Raw genomic sequence first — 22,089 nt, 5'->3', positions numbered from 1 at the left:
TCTTGATCTGCACACACAAAACAATCAGACAGAAAAACAAGAGGAGAGAGGCCTGGAACAGAACAGTTGGAACCTACTACTGCAGGTGGTGATATTCTCTTTAAAAAGCTATATTTCTTAATTGTGCCAGTCAAACAAAAGGCAAACTTGGGTTGAAATAGTTTGCAAGACACTGACTCTCTCTGTGCTACTCACAGTAAATTCTGCACTGCAATCCGCACCAAGTTTAACTCCACATCTGCTTCAGCAGAGATCTTCTGGATATGGCGGAATCCATCGATGTACGGCAGAATCTGATGGATGCAACATCAGCCAAAACTTAGCATATAGCCAGCCACACAACGGTTCAATGACAGTCTTCACCGGACAATCGCTGAGCCAAGCAGGCTCCTACAGTGCTTTGGGCACTCAGTGGCTCCTCTACATGATGCATTTTTGTACACAGAGAAAATGTGGAATTTACTGCCACATGAAATGGTTGAAGCAAATAGCACTAACATATTTCAGGGATGGCTTGATGTATATTGCACAGACTATGTGTGGTCAGCAGGTTCCAGTGATACAGCAGAAGCCACATGAGGTCAGCCAGACACAGTCAGCGATTCCCCCATGCCAGCTTGGGGTCGGATTCAGTCAGTGACTTAATTATGCAATAGCCAAAAATAGCAAAACACATTCAATTGTGTCTTCAAATCACATGGTAGTAACTGGTGAGGAAAGCCATGTGGCCCACCTTAGTTCACCTGTCCAGAAAAATCCTATGCCTCCCCCACATTGCAGTACCCATTATTTCTTAAATGATTCCAGAATTTACACTTCCACTTTCCTGGAGTCCTTCCATGTGGTGATCACTATGTGTGAAGAAGAATTTTCTGATATGAGTTGCAGATGTTTAACTACTCTGATGCCATTTCCAGTTACTAATATATATTTATATCGTGCCTTTAGCACAACGAAACCTTCCAAGGTGCTTCACAGCGCATTTAAACAAAGTACAACACCGAGCCACGTAAGGAGATTCAGATACAATGTTTCAAATCTGGCTATCTGAAAATTGGCAATATCCAAAAACTGGACAGTTCTTTAAGCTGCCATGCATGAATCTTCATTATTATTAGATTAGTAAAATAACTTACCAGCTTGTTTAGTTATCTGCTGCATTGGTATGGTGGCACACTGACTAGTTATTGACTTCATGCACCTGTCTTTTCCCACACTCTAATTGGTCCAAGCAACCCCTGACCCAGTCCAAACCACCCAACATGAAAACTGGGAAGATTCAAAATTCGGCATGGACTTGGTCCTGATGTTACCGGTTTTGAGACACTGTACCGGTGTCAAGTTTAATGATCAAAAAAGAAGAGTCTTAAAGGAGGAAAGTGAGGTAGAAAGGCAGAGAGCTCTAGGGAGGGAACTTCAAAGCTTGGGCCCAGACAACTGAAAGTTCAGCTACCAACGGCAGACCAATTATAATTGGGTTTGCACAAGAGAACAGAATTAGAAAAGCATAGATATCTTGTGGAAGAGATTACAGAGATAGGGAAAGTCAAGGCCATGGAGGGAAGAGTGAAAACAAGGATGGGAGTTTTAAAGTTAAGACTTTGCTTGACTCGGAGCCAGCGTAAGCCAGCAAGCACTGAGGAATGAGACTTGCTGAGAGTCAAAACATGTTTTGGATGATCTCAAATTTATGGAAGATAGAACGTGGGAGATCAGTCAGAAGTGTGTTGGAAATCGTTGAGTCTAGAGGTAATGAAGGTGTGAATGAAGATTTCAGCAGCAGAAGAGCTGAGATGGGGTGAAGTCAGGTGATGTTATGGAGGTGGAAATAGACAGTAATGCTGATGGTATGAATATAATATCAGCAGCTCATCTTGGGATCAAATGTGACACCAAGGTTACAAAAGACTGGCTCAATCTTAGACTGTTACCAGAGAGAGGGATGGAGTCACTAGGTTTAACATTTTATGACTTTTCCATGTTTCAACTATATACATACAGCATCATTTCAGATGTTGCTTCCTCCAGCGGGTGCTTGTTCTTCTCTGCTTTACCTTGTTTACCATGCTCCAGCTCTGGAGAAAACACCCGACAAAACCTCTGCTTTCACACCAAAAATCTGCAACTGACACCAACAAACAGACTTTTCCTCAAATGAGGCAAAGCAAGAGGGGAAGGACTGGGGAGTCTGGCGTGTACTACTCAGCCAGTGTCTGCCGTTGTCTGGCAGTCTCAAAAGCAGCCAATCTGATACCTAAACTATTTACAATTGACAGGCTACTCAGCCAATGTCTGCTGTTGTATGGCAGTCTCTAAAGCAGCATTGACAGTGGGTGGGATCAGGCAGGAGAACAAAACCTGTACTGGACTCAACAGATGCAAAGTGAAGCAAATGTTTACACGGGGGAACTGAAAAGGTTAGAATTCTGCCCGAGTCAGAAAGGTCCCATTTTTCTTTTAGTAAAGTGTCATGACTTTTCAGTGATTTAGGGTCTTTTTTCCATAGTTTTTCAGTTTTCTAAGATCTGCGGGAACCCTGCTGACTGGAGAGGTTCAAACATGGAGTTCTGAGAATCTTACTTTTGTAATTTTATTTAATGTTCCAGACTTATCATTTATCATCCAGTATACCTCTTCTCAGACCCCGGCTTTCTAGGACCCGATCTTCCCCAGTCAGTCATAATCCAGACATTAGGGATCAGTCTCGAGTGTCTCACGCTGCTCCCAATGACTGAATGCCTCTCTTGTCCCAGCGGGTCTGACCAGAGCAGTGTACATTTCAATCTCAACTTCTGCTGAGCAACTTTTCCAACATCCAAGAACGTGAGGAACTAAGATTGGGACTTCGATAAGAGAGCCGTTTGAGTACTGTGGTGATACTTGGTCAACTGGGCTTTTACAACGTCTGAAGTTTCTTGTGGGCTTTGGCAGAATCAGGCTTTCATACATTTACAGCATTCAGACACTCAATTCCCTATTCTTCTCATGACTTTCCTCTCACCTGCTGTGTTGTGAGATCCCAATGGATTTTAATAAAATCCTCTTTACACTCGGAGAATACTGGAACATCATATTCCTGTACCACTGGCTGGTCTCTCCGCTGGGCGATCACCTTCAGGTGAATGGTATTGGATTCATCTACAAGAGTGAGAAACCATAACTTACTTAGAATGCAACAACGCGCACCTCCATCTTCAGCTACACTGAGAACCACCCAAAAACTGGGACTGTTTCTTTCAAACACTCAGCTTTGCATTCTAGTCCCATGGTCGCCTCCCTACTAAATCAGTTACTAACTGGAAAGGGTCACTGGTATGGAGCTACACTTTGCAATAGGGCTGACTGTCAACAACTCTCTGAAGCGGAAAAATGCTCAGCTGCATCAAACCGCAACAAAGAACAATGAGAATGATATTGGCTCAAGAACATGGACAACCACTATCCTTTCAATGAAAATAGACAATAAATGCCAGTGATGTCCACATTCTGGGATGAATAAAAAGCAACTTGCTCAAGGGTTAATGGTCACAATGTGCTTTCAAGATTTATGTTTTGGAATTTTATCAATTAGGAGCATGAAGAGGCCTCTTGCTCCTTTGAGACTGCTCTGCTGCTCAGTAAGATCATGTCTGATCTGACTGTAATCCATATGATTAACACCTGGGCCTAGATTTTGACTCAAAGGTGTTTTACCTGCAGTTGGGGGAGTGCAGCTGGGTAGGTGGGCAGTGTTTGAGGCCTGGAAGCCCAGAAAAAACAGATTTCTCAAATGTCCTGCAGCTTTAAACTGCAAGCCTTCTTTGCGTTTTTTTCCCAGTTGACTTCCTGCCCACAGCCAATCTGACTGATAGGCTAAGGGGCCGGTTGGGTGTGGAAGCCTAGAAACACAGTCAGCGGTGAGGAGAACAATCAGGTCTGGGACGGGCTTGTGAGCAGATGGCTGTGGGTGAGCAGATAGCATGGACGATGTGCAAGTGGAATAGCCAAGAGTGGGGTTTTATTGGTTAGTTTGTTGGGCCTGGAAGAAGCACACTTGCTCATTTTGCCTCACAAGCCTCAAATTTGCTCCGATTGCTGTGTGTGTAATAGTTGGAAAACTGAGACAGACTAAAAATAGGTGAGACGGAGTCTGCGTCACAAGCAGTGCTGTAAAGTACTTTGTGCATTCAGTCTCTTCACCTGCTGCATATCCCAAGGCCAAGAAAAGCTGGCTAACACGAGATAAATTTACAGTGACCTCATTATAATATTTAAATGACCAATACACACCCTATAAGTAGACTTTTTGCCTGTTCCTCATCCCACCTTCATTAAACGTGGAAATAGCTCACGTTTTGAAATCTTAACCTCTGACAAGACACCCCCTGACCCATTTTTGGGGATGAAGGTTCAGCCATCTATTACAAAACAGCCAAGCAGAAAACAATCATAGCAAAATTGACAGATAAAATAGAGCTGTAAAATATGACACAGATCTGAAACCTTACAGTTCTGTACCAGAAATGCACCATACCCCAAGAACAACATCTAATCAAGTTAGATGGCAAGATACTATAGACAATTTGCCCAAGGGAAAAACAAGTTCGCAGACAAGGAAGATGATGAGAAATCTAAACGAATAACCAGCAAAAAAAAAAATGCTTTGTAATCAACTGCTCGAAAAACTACTTAAATAGAACCCCCCCCCCCCCCCCAAGACACAAGTGAACTTGTAACAATATCCCCACTATTGTGAAGATACTGTACTTGTAGGAAATGTATTTGTGCCATGCTTCTTGTGCAGGATGTTTTTTAGAAGTCAGTTCTATTTACCCGGTGCTGTATATCTATAACTGGCAGTCCCCATGTTGATACTGCAGAAGTATAATTAATCTTAATTGCTGGAGTGTTTATTTTAATCTGGGTTATTGCAGTTCGATTATTTTAGTGTTTTCCCCTGGGGTTTTTCAGAATGGCATTTGATTAGGGCGATTGACAGGAAGAATCACGTGACTGTGCTAGGCTAGGCTTAGAGAAACAAGCCCAGTTGCTGCCTGGGATCTTAAGAGAGAAGTAGCTCTCTGTCTCTCTCTGGAGACTGCTATATGGGAGTCAGAAGACAAGTGTCTTTCTGTATCTCTGTCCAGAGCTGTTAAAAGGCTGGAAGTCTAGCACCCATGTAAGCCTATATGTTTTGTGTTAACTGATTCTGAAGAGGGAGTTTTGCTTAAATTGGAACTACGGAGATAGCCAGCAGTTAACAATTATACATTGTCATGTTTAAGTATTTCAATTGGTAAAAGTTATATTATATTTTAACTGTGTTGTTAAATAAAGTTTGTTTTAATAAAAGCTTCATAGTGCGTTATTAGAATCACACCTGGAAAACACCTTCTAAAACACATTCTAAATTGGGGCAAGGCCAATTTTGATGGTATCAGGCAGGAACTTTCAAAAGTTAATTGGGGGAGTCTGTGGGAAGACAAAGAGACATCTGGTAAGTGGGAGGCTTTCAAAAGTGTGTTAACCAGGGTTCAGGGTTAGCACATTCCTCTTAGAGTGAAGGACAAGCTGGTAGAAGTAGGGAACCCTGGATGACTCAGGATATTGAGGCCATGGTCAAGAAGAAGAATGAGGCACATGACATGCATAGGCAGCTGGGATCAAGTGAAAAGTATAGGGGATGAAGGAGTAGAGTTAAGAGAGAAATCAGGAGGGCAAAAAGGGGACACAAGATTGTTTTGGCAGATAAGGCAAAGGAGAATTCAAAGAGCTTCTACAAATACATAAAGGCCAAAAGAGTAACTAGGGAGAGAGTAGAACAAACAAAGAACAATACAGCACAGGAACAGGCCCATCGGCCCTACAAGCCTGCACCGCCCATGTGCCCAACTAGACCATTTGTTTGTATCCCTCTATTCCCAGTCTGTTCATGTGGCTATCTAGATAAGTCTTAAACGATCCCAGCGTGTCCGCCTCAATCACCTTGCTTGGCAGTGCATTCCAGGCCCCCACCACCCTCTGTGTAAAATACGTCCCCCTGACATCTGTGTTGAACCTTGCCCCCCTCAGCTTGAACCCGTAACCCCTTGTGTTCGTCACCTCCGACCTGGGAAAAAGCTTCCCACTGTTCACCCCATCTATGCCCTTCATAATTTTATACACCTCTATTAGGTCGCCCTTCATTTTCCGTCTTTCCAGGGAGAACAACCCCAGTTTACCCAATCTCTCCTTATAGCTAAGACCCTCCATACCAGGCAACATCCTGGTAAACCTTTTCTGTACTCTCTCTAAAGCTTCCACGTCCTTCTGGTAGTGTGGCGACCAGAACTGGACGCAGTATTCCAAATGTGGCCTAACCAACGTTCTATACAACTGCAACATCATATGCCAACTTTTATATTCTATGCTCCGTCCTATAAAAGCAAGCATGCCATATGCCTTCTTGACCACCCTCTCCACCTGTGCTGCCACCTTTAAGGATCTGTGGACTTGTACACCCAGGTCCCTCTGTGTGTCTATACTCCTGATGGTTCTGCCATTTATTGTATAGCTCCCCCTTACATTAGATCTACCAAAATGCATCACTTCGCATTTATCTGGATTAAATTCCATCTGCTATTTCTCCGCCCAATGTTCCAGCCTATCTATATCCTGCTGTATTCTCTGACAATGTTCATCACTATCCGCAACTCCAGCAATCTTTGTGTTGTCCGCAAACTTACTAAGTAGAGCCTCTTAAGGATCAACAAGGTCATCTATGTGTGGATCCACAAGAGATGGATGAGATCCTAAATGAATATTTCTCATCAGATTTACTGTTGAGAAAAGCATGGATGTTAGGGAACTTGGAGAAATAAATAGTGATGTCTTGAGGAGTGTACATATTACAGAGAAGGAGGTGCTGAAAGTCTTAAAGTGCATAAAGGTAGATAAATCCCCGGGACCTGATGAAGTGTATCCCAAGACATTGTGGGTGGCTAGGGAGGAAATTGCGGGTCCCCTAGTAGAGATATTTGAATCGTCGATAGTCACAGGTGAGGTGCCTGAAGATTGGAGGGTGGCAAATGTTGTGCCTTTGTTTAAAAAGGGCTGCAGGGAAAAGCCTGGGAACTATAGGCCGGTGAGCCTCACATCTATGGTGGGTAAGTTGTTGGAAGGTATTTTGAGAGACAGGATCTACAGGCATTTAGAGACGCAAGGACTGATTAGGGACAGTCAGCATGGCTTTGAGAGTGGAAAATCATGTCTCACAAATTTGATTTGAGTTTTTTGAAGGGGTAACCAAGAAGGTAGATGAGGGCAGTGCAGTTGATATTGTCTACATGGACTTTAGCAAGATCTTTGACAAGGTACCACATGGTAGGATGTTGTATAAGGTTAAATCTCATGGAATCCAGGGTGATGTAGCTAAATGGATACAAAGTTAGCTTGATGACAGAAGCCAGAGGGTGGTTGTAGAACGTTGTTTTTCAAACTGGAGGCCTGTGACCAGTGATGTGCCTCAGGGATCAGTGCTAGGTCCACTGTTATTTGTCATTTATATTAATGATTTGGATGAGAATATAGGAGGCATGGTTAGTAAGTTTGCAGATGACACCAAGTTTGCAGATGGCATAGTGGACAGTGAAGAAAGGTATCTCGGATTGCATCAATTGATCTTGATCAATTGGGCCAGTGGGCTGACGAATGGCAGATGGAGTTTAATTTAGATAAATGTGAGGTGATGCATTTTGGTAGATTGAACCAGGGCAGGACTTACTCGGTGATGGTAGGGCGTTGGGGAGAGTTACAGAACAAAGAGATCTAGGGGTACAGGTTCATAGCTCCTTGAAAGTGGAGTCACAGGTAGACAGTGGTGAAGAAGGCATTCAGCATGCTTGGTTTCATTGGTCAGAACATTGAATACAGGAGTTGGGACGTCTTGTTGAAGTTGTACAAGTTGGTAAGGCCACACTTGGAATACTGCGTACAGTTCTGGTCACCCCATCATAGAAAGGATATTATTAAACTAGAAAGAGTGCAGAAGAGATTTACTAGGATGCTACGGGGACGTGATGGTTTGAGTTATAAGGAGACGCTGGGACTTTTTTCTCTAGAGCGTAGAAGGCTGAGGGGTGATCTTATAGAGGTCTATAAAATGACGAGGGGCATGGAACAGCTAGATAGTCAATACCTTTTCCCAAAGATAGGGGAGTCTAAAACTAGAGGGCATAGGTTTAAGGTGAGAGGGGAGAGATACAAAAGGGTCCAGAGGGGCAATTCTTTCACATAGAGGGTGGTGAGTGTCTAGAACAAGCTGCCAGAGGTAGTAGTAGGCGGTACAATTTTGTCTTTTAAAAAGCGTTTAGACAGTTACATGGGTAAGATGGCTATAGAGGGATATGGGCCAAATGCGGGCAATGAGACTAGCTTAGGGGTTTTTTTTAAAAAAGGACAGCATGGACAAGTTAGGCCGAAGGGCCTGTTTCCATGCTGTAAACCTCTATGACTCTGTGATCTTCTAATGCCAAAATCAAAAAATGTTGGCGGTCTAGGCTAACTTCATAATATACCTCGGAGTTTCTGATCTGTTCTCTAAAACTATTCACAAGGAATATACAACAGGCACTACATACAATGAACAGCAATAGAATAACACACATGCCTCACTACCACACCATTCATTAATGACAGCACGTGAATGGCCACCAATCAGCAGCAAGATTAAACCATATAAGCGAGGACTGGTTGTAATCTTCCCAACTTGCCCAGATTCTGGAAAGATCCTAGCGGAATGGAAAACTCCAAATCTAACAATTCTACTCGAGAAACAAGGGAGACAGAAATCAGGAAACTGTAGACCAGTTACCCAAATACCTATCACTGGGGAAATGCTGGAGGCAGCAGCAGGACCTTTAGAAAATTATTATTCAATCAGGCAAATTCAACATGGTTTTGTGAAAGAGAAATCGGTTTTGATAAAGTTATTGGAGTTCTTTGAGGATGTAACAAGCAGGGTGGTTAAAGGGAAAGCAGGAGATTTGTGTGTTACTACACAAGATAAGAGCTGACGGTATTGGGGGTGATATATTAGCATGGATAGAGAGGATTGACTAATTAATTGATACAGAGAATTAGGATAAATGGGTTGATTTCAGGTTGGCGAACTATAACTAGTGGAGTGCCACAGGGATCAACACTGGGGTGTCAATTATTTACATCTAGATGAATGACTTGGATGAAAGGACCGAATGTACTGTAGCCAAATCTGCTGATGATACAAAGGTCGGTAGGAAAACAAGTTGTGAGGATACAAAGAATCTACAAAGGCATAAAAATAGATAAAGTAAGAGCACTCAAACATTAGGCAGATGGACTATAACATGGAAAAATGTGAGGTTGTCCACTCTGGTAGGAAGAATAGAAAAGCAAAATATTTAAATGGAGCGAGATCGCAGATTGCTGAAAAACAAAGGATCTGGGCGCCCTTATATAGGAATCACAGTCAGTTACAATGCAGATACAGCAAGTAATAGGGAAGAAAAATGGAAGGTTGGCCTTTAATGCAAGGGCTTGGATTATAAAAGTAGGGAAGTTTTGTAACAACGGCACGGGACACTAGTGTGACTGTACCTAGATTCTGCACTGTAGGGATTCTATGATTCTAGAATACTGTGTACAGTTTTGGTCTTCTTATTTAAGGAAGAATATATTTCCATTAAAAGCAGATCAGAGCAGGTGCTGTGGGCTGATTGCTGGTATGAAAGGCTTGCCTTATGAGGAAAGGTAGAGCAGGTTGGGTTGATACTCATTGGAGTTTAGAAGAAGGGTCTTACTGAAACATATAAGATTCTGAGAGTGCTTCACAGGATAGATGCTGAGAGGATGTTTCCTCTCGATGGAAAATCTAGAACTAGAGTACACAGATTGCACACAAAGGCTGTCTCGTTTAAGATGGAGAGAAGGAGGAATTTCTTCTCTCAGAGGGTCGTTAGCATTTGGAATTCTCTTCCACAAAGCAGTGGAGGCTGGGACAGAGAATATATTCAAGGCTGTGACAGACAGATTTTTGACCAACTAGGAAGTCAAGGGTAATGGGGATGAAAAGTGGTATTAAGACCACAACCAGATCAGCCATGAATACTGAATGACACAGCTGACTCGATGGGCTGAATGGCCTCACAATGTTATGGTACTTTAAAGTTTCTGGGAGAGCAAGAGCATCATTCTGGATCATTGTCATCCATTTAAACCACTGGCACTAAGACTTGTTATGATAACTATTCTAAAAACTGAGATTGCTTCTTTCAAATATACTGCTGTGCCTCCCATGCATATGGTAATATTGTGGTTTTTACACTGAATTAGGGTAACAACTAACATAGCCTTTGACAAAGTAAACATTCCGAAGACTCTTCCCAGGAGAATTATCAAATAATATTTGTTGCCCATCCCTAACTGAGTGGCTTGCTGAGCCATTTCATAGGATAGTTATGAGTCATAGAAATAGAATCCCTAGTGCAGGAGGCGGTCATTTGGCCCATCGAGTCTGCATCGACAACAATCCCACCTAGGCCCTATCCCCATAACCCCATGTATTTATCCCACTAATCCCGCTAACCTATGCATCCCAGGACACTAAAGGGCAATTTAGCATGGCCAATGCACCTAACCCACATATCTTTGAAGAGTGGGAGAAAATCCATCCAGACACGGGGAGAACGTACCAACTCCACACAGACAGTGACCCAAGCCAGGGATCGAACCCACGTCCCTGGGGCTGTGAGGCAGCAGTGCTAACCACTATGCCACCCCACATTGTCAGCCACATTGCTGTGGATCTGGAGTCATATATTGAGTCTTTCTTCCCTAAAGGACATTAGTGAACCAGATTGGTTTTTACAGAAAATCACAGAAATCACAGAAACCCTACTGTGCAGAAGGAGGCCATTCGGCCCATCGAGTCTGCACCGACCACAATCCCACCCAGGCCCTACCCCCACATATTTTTACCTGTTAATCCCTCTAACCTACGCATCTCAGGACTCTAAGGGGCAATTTTTTTTTAACCTGGCCAATCAACCTAACCCGCACATCTTTGGACTGTGGGAGGAAACCGGAGCACCCGGAGGAAACCCACGGAGACACGAGGAGAATGTGCAAACTCCACACAGACAGTGACCCACACCGGGAATCGAACCCAGGTCCCTGGAGCTGTGAAGCAGCAGTGCTAACCACTGTGCTACCGTGCCGCCCATGGAGGGAAGCCATGGCTTCCTGTGCCCATTCGCCCATTCTGTGCAAATGTTTGTGGTCTAAGAATTGGACACGTATCTGTAAACCCAACCCACAGAAAGCCCAGAACTCATTTAAATATTCCTAATATTCTACACAGCACTTTGCAAACACAAGAAGCATAAACATTCAGGTGCGAGTGTGGGTTTTGCAGGGATAGAATATAAACATATTTCACCTGATGTGGTGTTGATTTGTGGTCGTTTCTCTTCTCTGGGTTTTGGTGCTAGGGGCTCAGTACAATGTTAAAGAGGATGTGGCCGAAGGGGATGTGGTAGCCCAATGGTATTGTTACAGGTCTATAATCCAGAGACCTGGGATAATGCTCCAGGGACCTGGGTTCGAATCCCACCATGGCAGGTAATGAAATTTAAATTAGCTAAAAAAAAAAAAATCGAGAATTTAAAAAGCTCTTAGGGAACCAAATCTGCCATATTTACCCGGTCTGGTATATATGGTTTTTACAATTGATAAACATATGAATTAGGAACAGGAGTAGGCATCTTAGTCCTTCGAGCCTGCTACACCATTCAATAAAATCATGGCTGATCTGACTGTCACTTTTTTAAAATCAAGACACTATCTAGTTCTGTCTTGAAAACATTTAAACACTCTGCTTCCACGGCCTTTTGTGGAAGGGAGTTCCGAAGGCTCACTTCCCCCAGAGAAAAAAATCTAATTTCTGTCTTAAATGAACAAACTCTTGTTTTTAAACAGTTTCTGTTTAAATCAGTGGTGCCAGTGGTTTAAATGGATGACAATGATCCAGAATGATACTCTTGCTCTCCCAGAAACTTTAAAGTACCATAACATTGTAAGGAAGAAGAGTAGGCCATTCAGCCCATGGAGTCAGCTGTGTCATTCAATATTCATGGCTGATCTGGTTGTGGCCTTAATACCACTTTTCATCCCCATTACCCTTGACTTCCTAGTTGGTCAAAAATCTGTCTGTCACAGCCTTGAATATATTCTCTGTCCCAGCCTCCACTGCTTTGTGGAAGAGAATTCCAAATGCTAACGACCCTCTGAGAGAAGAAATTCCTCCTTCTCTCCATCTTAAATGAGACAGCCCTTGTGTGGAATCTGTGTACTCTAGTTCTAGATTTTCTATCGAGAGGAAACATCCTCTCAGCATCTATCCTGTGAAGCACCCTCAGAATCTTAAACAGATGATAGTTTCATGATTACCGTTGCTGAGACTAGTGTTGAAATTCAGATTTATTTTTAATCAATTAAGTTTAATCGTCACCAGCTGCCGTGATAGGATTTGAAACTATGTCCTCAAAGCATCTGCCTGGGCCTCTGGATAACTAATTCCACCATCTCCTCCAAGCTGTAGGAGATTACAGAGATATGGAGGCACAGCACTAAGGAGGGATTTGAAATCAGGGAAGAGAATATCAAAATCAAGGTGTTGGGTACCTGGGAACCAATATAGGTAAATGATAGTCTTGGTGCAAGTTAGAATATGGACAGTAATGTTTTGGATGATTTTATTTTTATGAAGCTTCAAAGATGCAAGGCCAGCCAGAAATGCATTGCAAGCTCATTTCAGGGTCAAGTACAACACTAAGGTTGCAAAGAGTCTGATTCAGCAGCAAATGGTTGCCAGAGATTGATGAAGTCAATTGTTAGGGGGCGGGATTTGTGGCAGGGAGAGGAGGAAATAATCTGCCCGTCCAGCACTGGATGTCAGACAAGTTGTCTGACAATTTACAGAGGTAGGAGGTGAGGTAAAGCTGGGAGTTGTCATGTGGGGTCGAATGTATTTTTGCGTGATTTCACCGAGGGGCAGCACAGAGATGAAAAGTAGGAGGCCAAGGATTAATCCTTGAGAGGCACCAAAGGTAATAGTATGGAAAAGGGAACAGAAGTCATTGCAGGTGATTCTCTAGCTACAACTGGCTACATAATATTAGAATTAGGAGAGCACAGTCTCACCCAGCTGGACAACTCTGGGGAGGGGTTGGGGGATAATTTTGTCAACCGTGTCAAAGGCTACAGACTGGTTGAGAAGGATGAGGATTTTGGTACTACGGCAGGACAGAAACCTGATTGGAGGAATGCCAACAGACCTCTGGGAAAGAAAGGCCTGGATTTGGGAGGTGCCAACGGGTTCAAGGATGCTGGAGGGGAAAGGGAATTTGGAAAAATAATTTGAAAGGACAGAAGGGTGAGGGGTTGTATTTTTTGAGAAGGGGTGACAATGGCAGATTTGAAGGGGAGGGGGACAGCATCTGAGCAGGCAGAATCATGAACAATGTCAGCTAATATGGGACCAGCAAGGAAAGTTGGGTAGTCAGCGGTTTTGTAGGAATAGAATCAAGGCAGCAGGAGGCCATTCAAGTACTCACGGATGTACCTATTGGTAGTGAACACTCTCCATGGGCATTCAACTCTTCCAGAATAATGGTCATCAGTGGGACTAGTTTCTGCTTGCTGTCTTCATTAGAGATGAAACCACTCTCAAGCTAGAAAAAGAGAACTCTTTTTATAGATCAGACTATGTATTGGCAGATTAAGCTGTTTCATCAAAATCAAAACACTTTAATTCATTTCCCTTTTCAACTGCCTCAGTGGAGAGGAGATTTTCATCAAATCCCTCAGACTGAAAGTTCAGAGCTTTAACCTGTTGCTTCACATTGCCAATTCCAATCGAAGGGACTGTAAACATTGAAATTTTCAGAATGTATCCAGGACTGAGTTCCTGGAGAAGTGAATACAAAGATGATTCTCGAGGGTTGAATGGTCCTTTTCCATGCTGTTCTTACCTCCAGTGTGGTGAGGTAGCCTGCCAGCTTTTTTACAATTGGCTCCAAGGAGCAGGTCTTGGCTTTTGCATCACAAACAAAGCCCAGATTGAAGAGCAATGCATTTCGGACATACTTCTTGTGTTCGATGCACACAGGACAGCCAATTAGCTTCTTATCCATAGCAGTGCTTCACAAATAGAAAAAAAAAACTGATCAACAGAAATACAGAACTGACAGCAAATAGTATTTACAATATAATTTTTCTTTATATTGGGAGGAGGAACAATACAAGCCTGTATATAAACCACCTTCCCTGTGGTTCTAACAAAATAAAGCAATTGCCTCAAGTTTGATGAACTCTATACCAGTTTCCAAACTGTGGGTCATGACCTTCAGCGAGATGAAATTTTGGGGTTGCAAGTTCTGAGATAGTGATGCTGCTGTGGAGCTCAGACTGATTTCTGATGGCTACAAAGTTCTTTTAAATCTTTGCATTTTTTTCTCTATTGATGGGCTCAGCCTAACAACAAATCACTCCCCCTTGCTCAGGAGTTAAACCCACCCTTGTCTCCTGATCAACAACAGTCCACATACACACACCCCTCCCCCATTCCCCAGGATCACATGAAGTCTGAGGCATTAAAATGGGGTCACACCAGGAAAAGGTTTGGGATGCACTGCTCTATACATTTCACTACTGCTTTCCCTGCTCTCTTTGGTCGACACAAAAGATCTCAGCACTATTCAACCAGCGGAGGAGTTCTCCCAGGAGTTTTGGTCAATACTTACCCATGACCAACATCACTGAAAGAGATTATTCAGTCATTCACATAGCTGTTTGTGGGTCCCCGAAGAAACAAACTGGCCACAATCCCTATAACAGTGATTACACGTCAAATGATTTGTTTGCTCTGAAGCATTTGGGACAACTTAAGTCATGAAAGGCACTCCTTAAAGACAAGGCTTTTTAACTTTTTTTTACTGCAACTCATAGTTCATTGGCATTGAGCTGCTGCCAAATGCCAGAATGCATTAAAGTGGATGAATCCTTCCACCCCATCCTCCCCCACCCCATCATCTCTAGGATCAGAAGTGCTGGCGATGCCCACAAATATGAAGGTAAATTTTCCATTTCTGTGCTCTTGGTTGGCAGTGAACACAGTCCTCAGTCTGTTCATACAGGCCAGCAAAGGGATCCTCAACCACCAGCCTATAAAGATCTTCTCCAGTCAAGCGGAGAAACTGGCAGTCAGAAATAAAACCAACATCTGTAATGTTAAAACAACTTCTGCTCGGAGTAAAAGAAGTCAACAGAATCAGAGCAGACAAATGTTACAGTGCACAGCATATTACAATCTGGGAAACTCCATCTGAAAAGGTGATGGAAGCTGACTCACCATGGAATTGGATATATAACTGGAAAATAAATACTCACAGATCTATCAGGAAAGCATAGGTAAGTGGGAGTATTTGGATAACTCTTCCAAAGATCAAGTATAAGCACAATGGGCTGAATACCCTCCTGCTGCACTATTTGATTCGAACTGCCCATGCTGCTGTTTATTTCATTGAATCCCTACAGTGCAGGAGGCCATTCGGTCCATCAAGTCTGCACAGACTCTCTGACAGAGCATCCCACCCAGGCCCTATCCCGTAACACCACGTATTTACCCCACTAATCCTCCTAACTTGTACATTTTGGATACTAAGGGGCAATTTAGTATGACCAATCCACCTAACCTGCACATGTTTGGACTGGGAGAGGAAACTGGAGCACCTGCAGAAAACCCACGCAGACACGGGGAGAACATCTAAACTCCACACAGATAGTTGTTTATTGTCACAGGTTCCAGGGAATCCTTACACAGCACTAGATTATTACACAACCACTTGTGTTTGAAAGGTCCAATGATATGAAAAGAGAGGGCACAAGTGTGCAAGAAGTTTGTAATTTGTGGAACTTACACTGTAATGAGCTTATTCTGTAACTCTGGCTTTGTTATGATGTACACCTGGACTGTATCAAACAGCTCCCTTGAAATGTACTCCTCAGGCACCTGTAACAGATCCAACATGCGAGTTAGGCTAACTGCAAGCGATATCCATTTTTGCTGATTCCTAAATACTTACACTCACCAAAAATCAGGTTACCCAATAAACCAGCGACTGTAAGTGAGCTGCCATCCTTTATTCTGAAATGAAGGGCATCAGTACAACAGGTGTGTGCCAAAGTTCCCAGTATAAACTTATTGCCATCAGCATTCTTACTGATGTGCCTGCACTGAAGTGTCTTAGTACATCACCTTAAGCTTTCTCCCCACTACTAAACTCGGAACCTCACTTCACCCTGGAGTTGAATTGTTTTTATTGGCTTGAGTGCTGTCAGCAGACCCTGATGCTCAGGTCTCACATAGCCGAGGGCAAAGACAGAAGAACATTTGCCAGATTCACCAAAGGTTGCTGCCTGGGAATACTAAAATTAGAAGTAAATTCTGGCAGTGAGAGACCCCCCCCAGATTCGGAGTCACTAGTGCTAAATCCATATTAAAAACAAGCCAGCGAGTGTCATACAGCTGACAACATGCTTCGCAGTGTCATCCATAGATCAGTAATAGCATTCCCGCCTCCAAGTCAATGGTTGTAGTTTTAAGTCTTACTCCTGCAAGATGAGCACAATATCTCAGCTGACACTCTGCTGCAGTACTGAGGGAGTGCTGAGCTGTTGGAGGTGTCAAATTTTGGAGGGGATGAACTGAGGTTTCTCTGCCCTTTTTTTAATTAATTGCTGGCAAGGCCAGCATTTGTTGTCCATCCGTAATTGCCTTTGAGAAGGTGGTGGTGAGCCACCTTCTTGAACCACTGCTGTCTGTAACATGGGTAACTGGGACATCTTACAAGCCAGTTAAGAGTCAACCAAATTGCTGTGGGTCTGGATCCACATATAAGCCAGATCAGGTAAGGACGGCAGATTTTCTTCCTTACAGGACATTAGTGAACCAGATAGGTTTTTATGACAATCGATGCAAGTTTCATCATCATTACTGAGACTGCTTTCAATTCCAGATTTTAGAAGTTAATTGAATTTAAATCCTACTAGCTGGTGGGATTTGAACACGCTTCTCCAGAGCATTAACCTAGGTCTCTGGATTACTCTACCAGTGACAATACCACTACTCCATCGTCTCCCCATTGTAAAAGATTTCTTGGCATTATTGGGGCGGCACGGTAGCACAGTGGTTAGCACTGCTGCTTCACAGCTCCAGGGTCCCGGGTTTGATTCCCGGCTCGGGTCACTGTCTGTGTGGAGTTTGCACATTCTCCTCGTGTCTGCATGGGTTTCCTCCGGGTGCTCCGGTTTCCTCCCACAGTCCAAAGATGTGCGGGTTAGGTTGATTGGCCAGGTTAAAAAATTGCCCCTTAGAGTCCTGGGATGTGTAGGTTAGAGGGATTAGCGGGTAAAATATGTGGGGGTAGGGCCTGGGTGGGATTGTGGTCGGTGCAGACTCGATGGACCGAATGGCCTCCTTCTGCACTGTAGGGTTTCTATGATTCTATGATTCTATTTCCAAGAGCAGGGGAGTTCTGGCTAATAATAAAAATAGAATATGTTCCCATATTGCTCTTTGTGAGAGTTTGCTGTGCACAGAATGGCCACATTTCCTACAACTGCAGCTACAATTCAATTGGCTGTAAAATGCTTTGGGAAGCTCCAGGCCTGGGAAAGGTGTTACCAAGATGGAAGTCTTTCCTCTTTTGGACAACTTAAGCCAAATACTCCAGCCACACCTTTTGCCAAGTTCAAAGGGAGACAGAAGTTGGAATCAAAGTTTCATGTTTTGATTTTGATCATAAGACCATAAGGCCATAAGATATAGGAGCAGAATTTGGCCATTCAGCCCATCGAGACTGCTCTGCCATTCCATCATGACTGATATGATTTTCATCCCCATTCTCCTGCCTTCTCCCTGTAACTGTTGATCCTCTTATTGATCAAGAACCTATCTCTGTCTTAAAGACACTCAATGACCTGGCCTCCACAGCCCTCTGTGGCAATGAGTTCCACAGATTCACCACTCTATGGATCAAGAAATTCCTCCTTATCTCAGTTTTAAAGGAGCGTCCCTTCACTCTGAGGTTATGCCCTCGAGCTCCAGTCTCTCCCACTAGTGGAAACATCCTCTCCATGTCCACTCTATCCAGGTCTCTCAGTATTCTGTAAGTTTCAATTAGATCCTCCCTCATCCTTCTAAACTTCATCAAGTATAGACCCAGACTCCTCAACCACTCCTCATATGACAAACCCTTCATTCCTGGGATCATTCTTGTGAATCTCCAAGGCCAGCACATCCTTCCTCAGGTATGGGGCCCAAAACTGCTCACAATATTCTAATGGGGTCTGATCAGAATCTTATACAGTCTCAGCAGTACATCCCTGCTCTTGTATTCTAGCCCTCTAGAAATGAATGCTAACATTGAATTTGCCTTCCTAACTGCCAGCTGAACCTGCATGTTAACCTTAAGAGTCCTGAACTAGTACTCCGTAGTCCCTTTGTGCTCCAGATTTCCGAAGGCTTTCCCCATTTAAAAAATAGTCTACGGCCTCTATTCTTCCTACCAAAGTGCATAACCTCACACTTTCCCACATTGTATTCCATCTGCCACTTCTTTGCCCACTCTCCTAACCTGTCCAAGTCATTCTGCAGCCTCCCTGCTGCCTCAACACTATCGGTCCCTCTAAATATCTTTGTATCATCCGCAAATTTAGCAACCATGCCCTCAGTTCCATCTTCCAGATCATTAATGTATATCATGAAAAATTGTGGTCCCAACACTGACCCCTGTGGAACACCACTAGTCACCGGTTGCCATCCTGAAAAGGACCCCCTTATCCCCACTCTTTGCCTTCTGTCTGTCAGCCAAACTTCTATCCATGCCAGTACCTTGCCTCTAACATCAATGGATCTTAGCTGATTTAGCAGCCTCCTGAAGGCACCTTGTCAAAGGCTTTCTGGAAATCCAAAAAAGTCACGTCCACCGCCTCTCCTTTGTCTAATTTCTTCGTTATCTTCTCAAAGAATTCTATCAGATTTGTCAGACATGACCTCCTTTTGACTAAGACGTGCTGACTCAGTCCTATTTTACCTTGCATTTCCAAGTACTCCGCAATTTCATCCTTAATGGACTTACCCATGACCGAGGTCAGGCTAACTGGCCTATAATTTCCCATCTTCTGCCTTCCTTCCTTCTTAATCAGGGGTGTTACATTAGCCTTTTTCCAGTCCTCTGGGACCTTCCCTGACTCCAGGTGATTCCTGAAAGATCACCACCAATGCCTCCACAATCTCCTCAGCTACCTCCTTCAGGAACCTGGAGTGTAGTCCATCCGGTCCGGGTGATTTATCCACCTTCAGACCTTTGAGCATCCCTTGCACCTTTTCCTGAGTGATGGCTACTACATTTACCTCTGCCCCTGACTCTCGAAGTTCTGGCATGTTACTGGTGTCTCCCACTGTGCAGACTGATACAAAGTACTCATTCAGTTCCTCTGCCTTTTTTTGTCCCCCATTACAACTTCTCCAGCTTCAATTTCCAGCGGTTCAATGTCCATTTTTGCCTCTCTCTGACCTTTTATATATCTAAAAAAACTCTTGCAATCTTCTTTTATATCACTAGCTAGCTTAGCCTCATATTTCATCTTCTCTACCCTTATTGTTTTGTTAGTTGTCGTCTGCTTGCTTTTAAAGGCTTTCCAATCCTCTGGCTTCCCACTAATCCTCACCTCACGGTATGCTCTTTCCTCTGCTTTTATGCTATCCCTGACTTCCCTTGTCAGCCATGGTTGCCTTGTCCTCTCCTTAACATAAATTCATCCCAAGGAAGAGGAAGTATGTTGCGCTTTCTGAATTATCCCCCAAAACTCCTGCCACTGTTGTTCCACAGTCTTCCTGCTCGGCTCCCTTTCCAATCAAATCTGGCCAACTCCTCCCTCATGGCCTTGTAGTTTCCTTTACTCAATTGTAGCACCATTATATCTGATTCCAACGTCTCCCTCTCAAACCTCAAGATGAATTCTATCATATTGTGGTCATTGCCTCCCTCGGGGTTCCTTCACTTTAAATTCCCTGATCAAGTATGCCTCATTACACATCGTAAGAAGTTTAACAACACCAGGTTAAAGTCCAACAGGTTTATTTGGTAGCAAAAGCCACACAAGCTTTCGGAGCTCCAAGCCCCTTGTGTGGCTTTTGCTACCAAATAAACCTGTTGGACTTTAACCTGGTGTTTTTAACCTGGTGTTGTTAAACTTCTTACTGTGTTTACCCCAGTCCAACGCCGGCATCTCCACATCATCATTACACATCACCAGATCCAGAAGTGTGAGTTCCCTAGTGGGTTCTAGCACAAACTGCTCCAAATAAAAACCCATCTCGTAGACGTTCCACAAATTCTTCATCTTGAGGTCCGCTACCAACTTGATTTTCCCAGTCCATCTGCATATTGAAATCCCCCATTATGACTGTAATGTTGCCTTTCTTACATGCCTTTTCTATCTCCTGATTTATTTTCTGTCTGACATCCTGACTACTGCTAGGGGGTCTATACATAACTCCCATCAGGGTATTTTTTCCTTTGCGATTCCTCAACTCTATCCACACAGATTCTACGCCGTCCAACCCTATATCGCTTCTTGCTAACGATTTAATTTTGTTTCTTACCAACAAGGCAAGCCCGCCTCCTCTACCCATCTGCCTGTCCTTTCGATAGGATACATATCCTTGGATATTCAGATCCCACCTCTGACCCCCTTGCAGCGACGTCTCTGTTATCTCCACAACATTGTACCCTCCAATTACAATGTGTGCTTCCAGCTCATTTACCTCATTCCGTATACTGCATGCATTTAGGTACAGCACCCTCAGTGCTGTGTTGACTGCCACCCTTCCCATAGTTGTCCCTTTATCTGCTGTGCCTGAAGTTTTATTCCTGACAATTTCCATACTCTCTATGATTAGTTCTGGAAACTTTACTAACTTCTATGGAGCCATCAATATTAATTGTAAACATTAATAATCGACTCTGCATTACGAGATACAGGAACAGATAATAATTCAAAATTACACCCAGAGCATTGCTGTTTCAATTTACATTATACAGGTACAAACATCCCAGTGTATAATATGGATTATACAATGAGAACCAGGCTGAATATAGAAAGTTCAGGGGGAACTGAAAAATCAAATAAGCAAAGCAAAGAGAGAGTATGAAAGGAGACTGGCAGCTAACATAAAAGGGAATCCAAAAGTCTTCCATAAACATATAAATATTAAAGAGTGGCAAAAGGAGGAGTGAAGCCGGTTAGGGACCGAAAAGGAGTGTTATGCATGGAGGCAAGGGCCATAGCTAAGATATTGGATGGAAAACTTTGCATCTGTCTTTAACAAGGAAGAAGATGCTACCCAGGTTATGAGCAAAGAGGAGATATTTCAGACTCTTGAAGGGTTTAAAATCGATAAGGAGGAGGTATTCAATAGGCTGTATGTACTTTTAAGTTCATGAGGCATTGATTGAGATCCAAGGATACTGAGGGAATTGAGAATGGAAATTGTGGAGGCACTGGCCATAATTTTCCTTAGTGTTGGTCCCAGAGGACTGGAAAATTGCAAATGTTCTAAAACGGGTGTAAAGATTTAAGTCCAGCAACTACAGGCTAGTCAGTTTAATCTCAGTGGTGGGGAAGCTTTTAGAAATTATGACAAAATTAATAGTCACTTGAGCAAATGCAGGTTAATTAAGGAGAGTCAACATGGATTTATTAAGGGCAAATCATGTTTAACTAACTCATTTTGAGTTTTTGATGAGGGGAGTTAACGAGGTGTACATGGACTTCCAAAAGTCATTTGATAAAAGTGTCACACAACAGACTTGTGAACAAAGTTACAACTCATGGAATAAAATGGGCAGCAGCAACATGAATAAGAAATGGACTGAGTGACAGAAAACAAAGTGTAGCGGTGAACGGCTGCTTTTCTGGCTGGAGGAAATTTATAGTAGAGCTCCCTAGCGTTCAGCTTTAGGACTC

The 22,089-nt window shown here is 43.3% G+C and overlaps 1 protein-coding gene across 3 annotated transcripts in view; it reads right to left on the bottom strand.

Moving 5' to 3' along the window:
- Nucleotides 1–22,089, bottom strand: part of nprl2 (NPR2 like, GATOR1 complex subunit) — a 48,010-nt gene that overhangs the window by 24,013 nt on the left and 1,908 nt on the right. For all 3 annotated transcript variants that reach the window (XM_078209351.1, XM_078209352.1, XM_078209353.1), the window contains exons 2-6: nt 15,975–16,066; nt 14,028–14,196; nt 13,619–13,727; nt 3,002–3,138; nt 196–293 (exon numbers count right to left, since the gene is read on the bottom strand). In XM_078209351.1, coding sequence (XP_078065477.1) covers nt 196–293; nt 3,002–3,138; nt 13,619–13,727; nt 14,028–14,196; nt 15,975–16,066 — 605 coding nt within the window. The remainder of the gene's footprint in view (nt 1–195; nt 294–3,001; nt 3,139–13,618; nt 13,728–14,027; nt 14,197–15,974; nt 16,067–22,089) is intronic.

The sequence above is a fragment of the Mustelus asterias genome, chromosome 3, assembly GCF_964213995.1.
Source record: "Mustelus asterias chromosome 3, sMusAst1.hap1.1, whole genome shotgun sequence".
Classification (NCBI taxonomy): Eukaryota; Metazoa; Chordata; class Chondrichthyes; order Carcharhiniformes; family Triakidae; genus Mustelus; species Mustelus asterias.
This window is presented reverse-complemented; position numbering and strand designations above follow the sequence as displayed.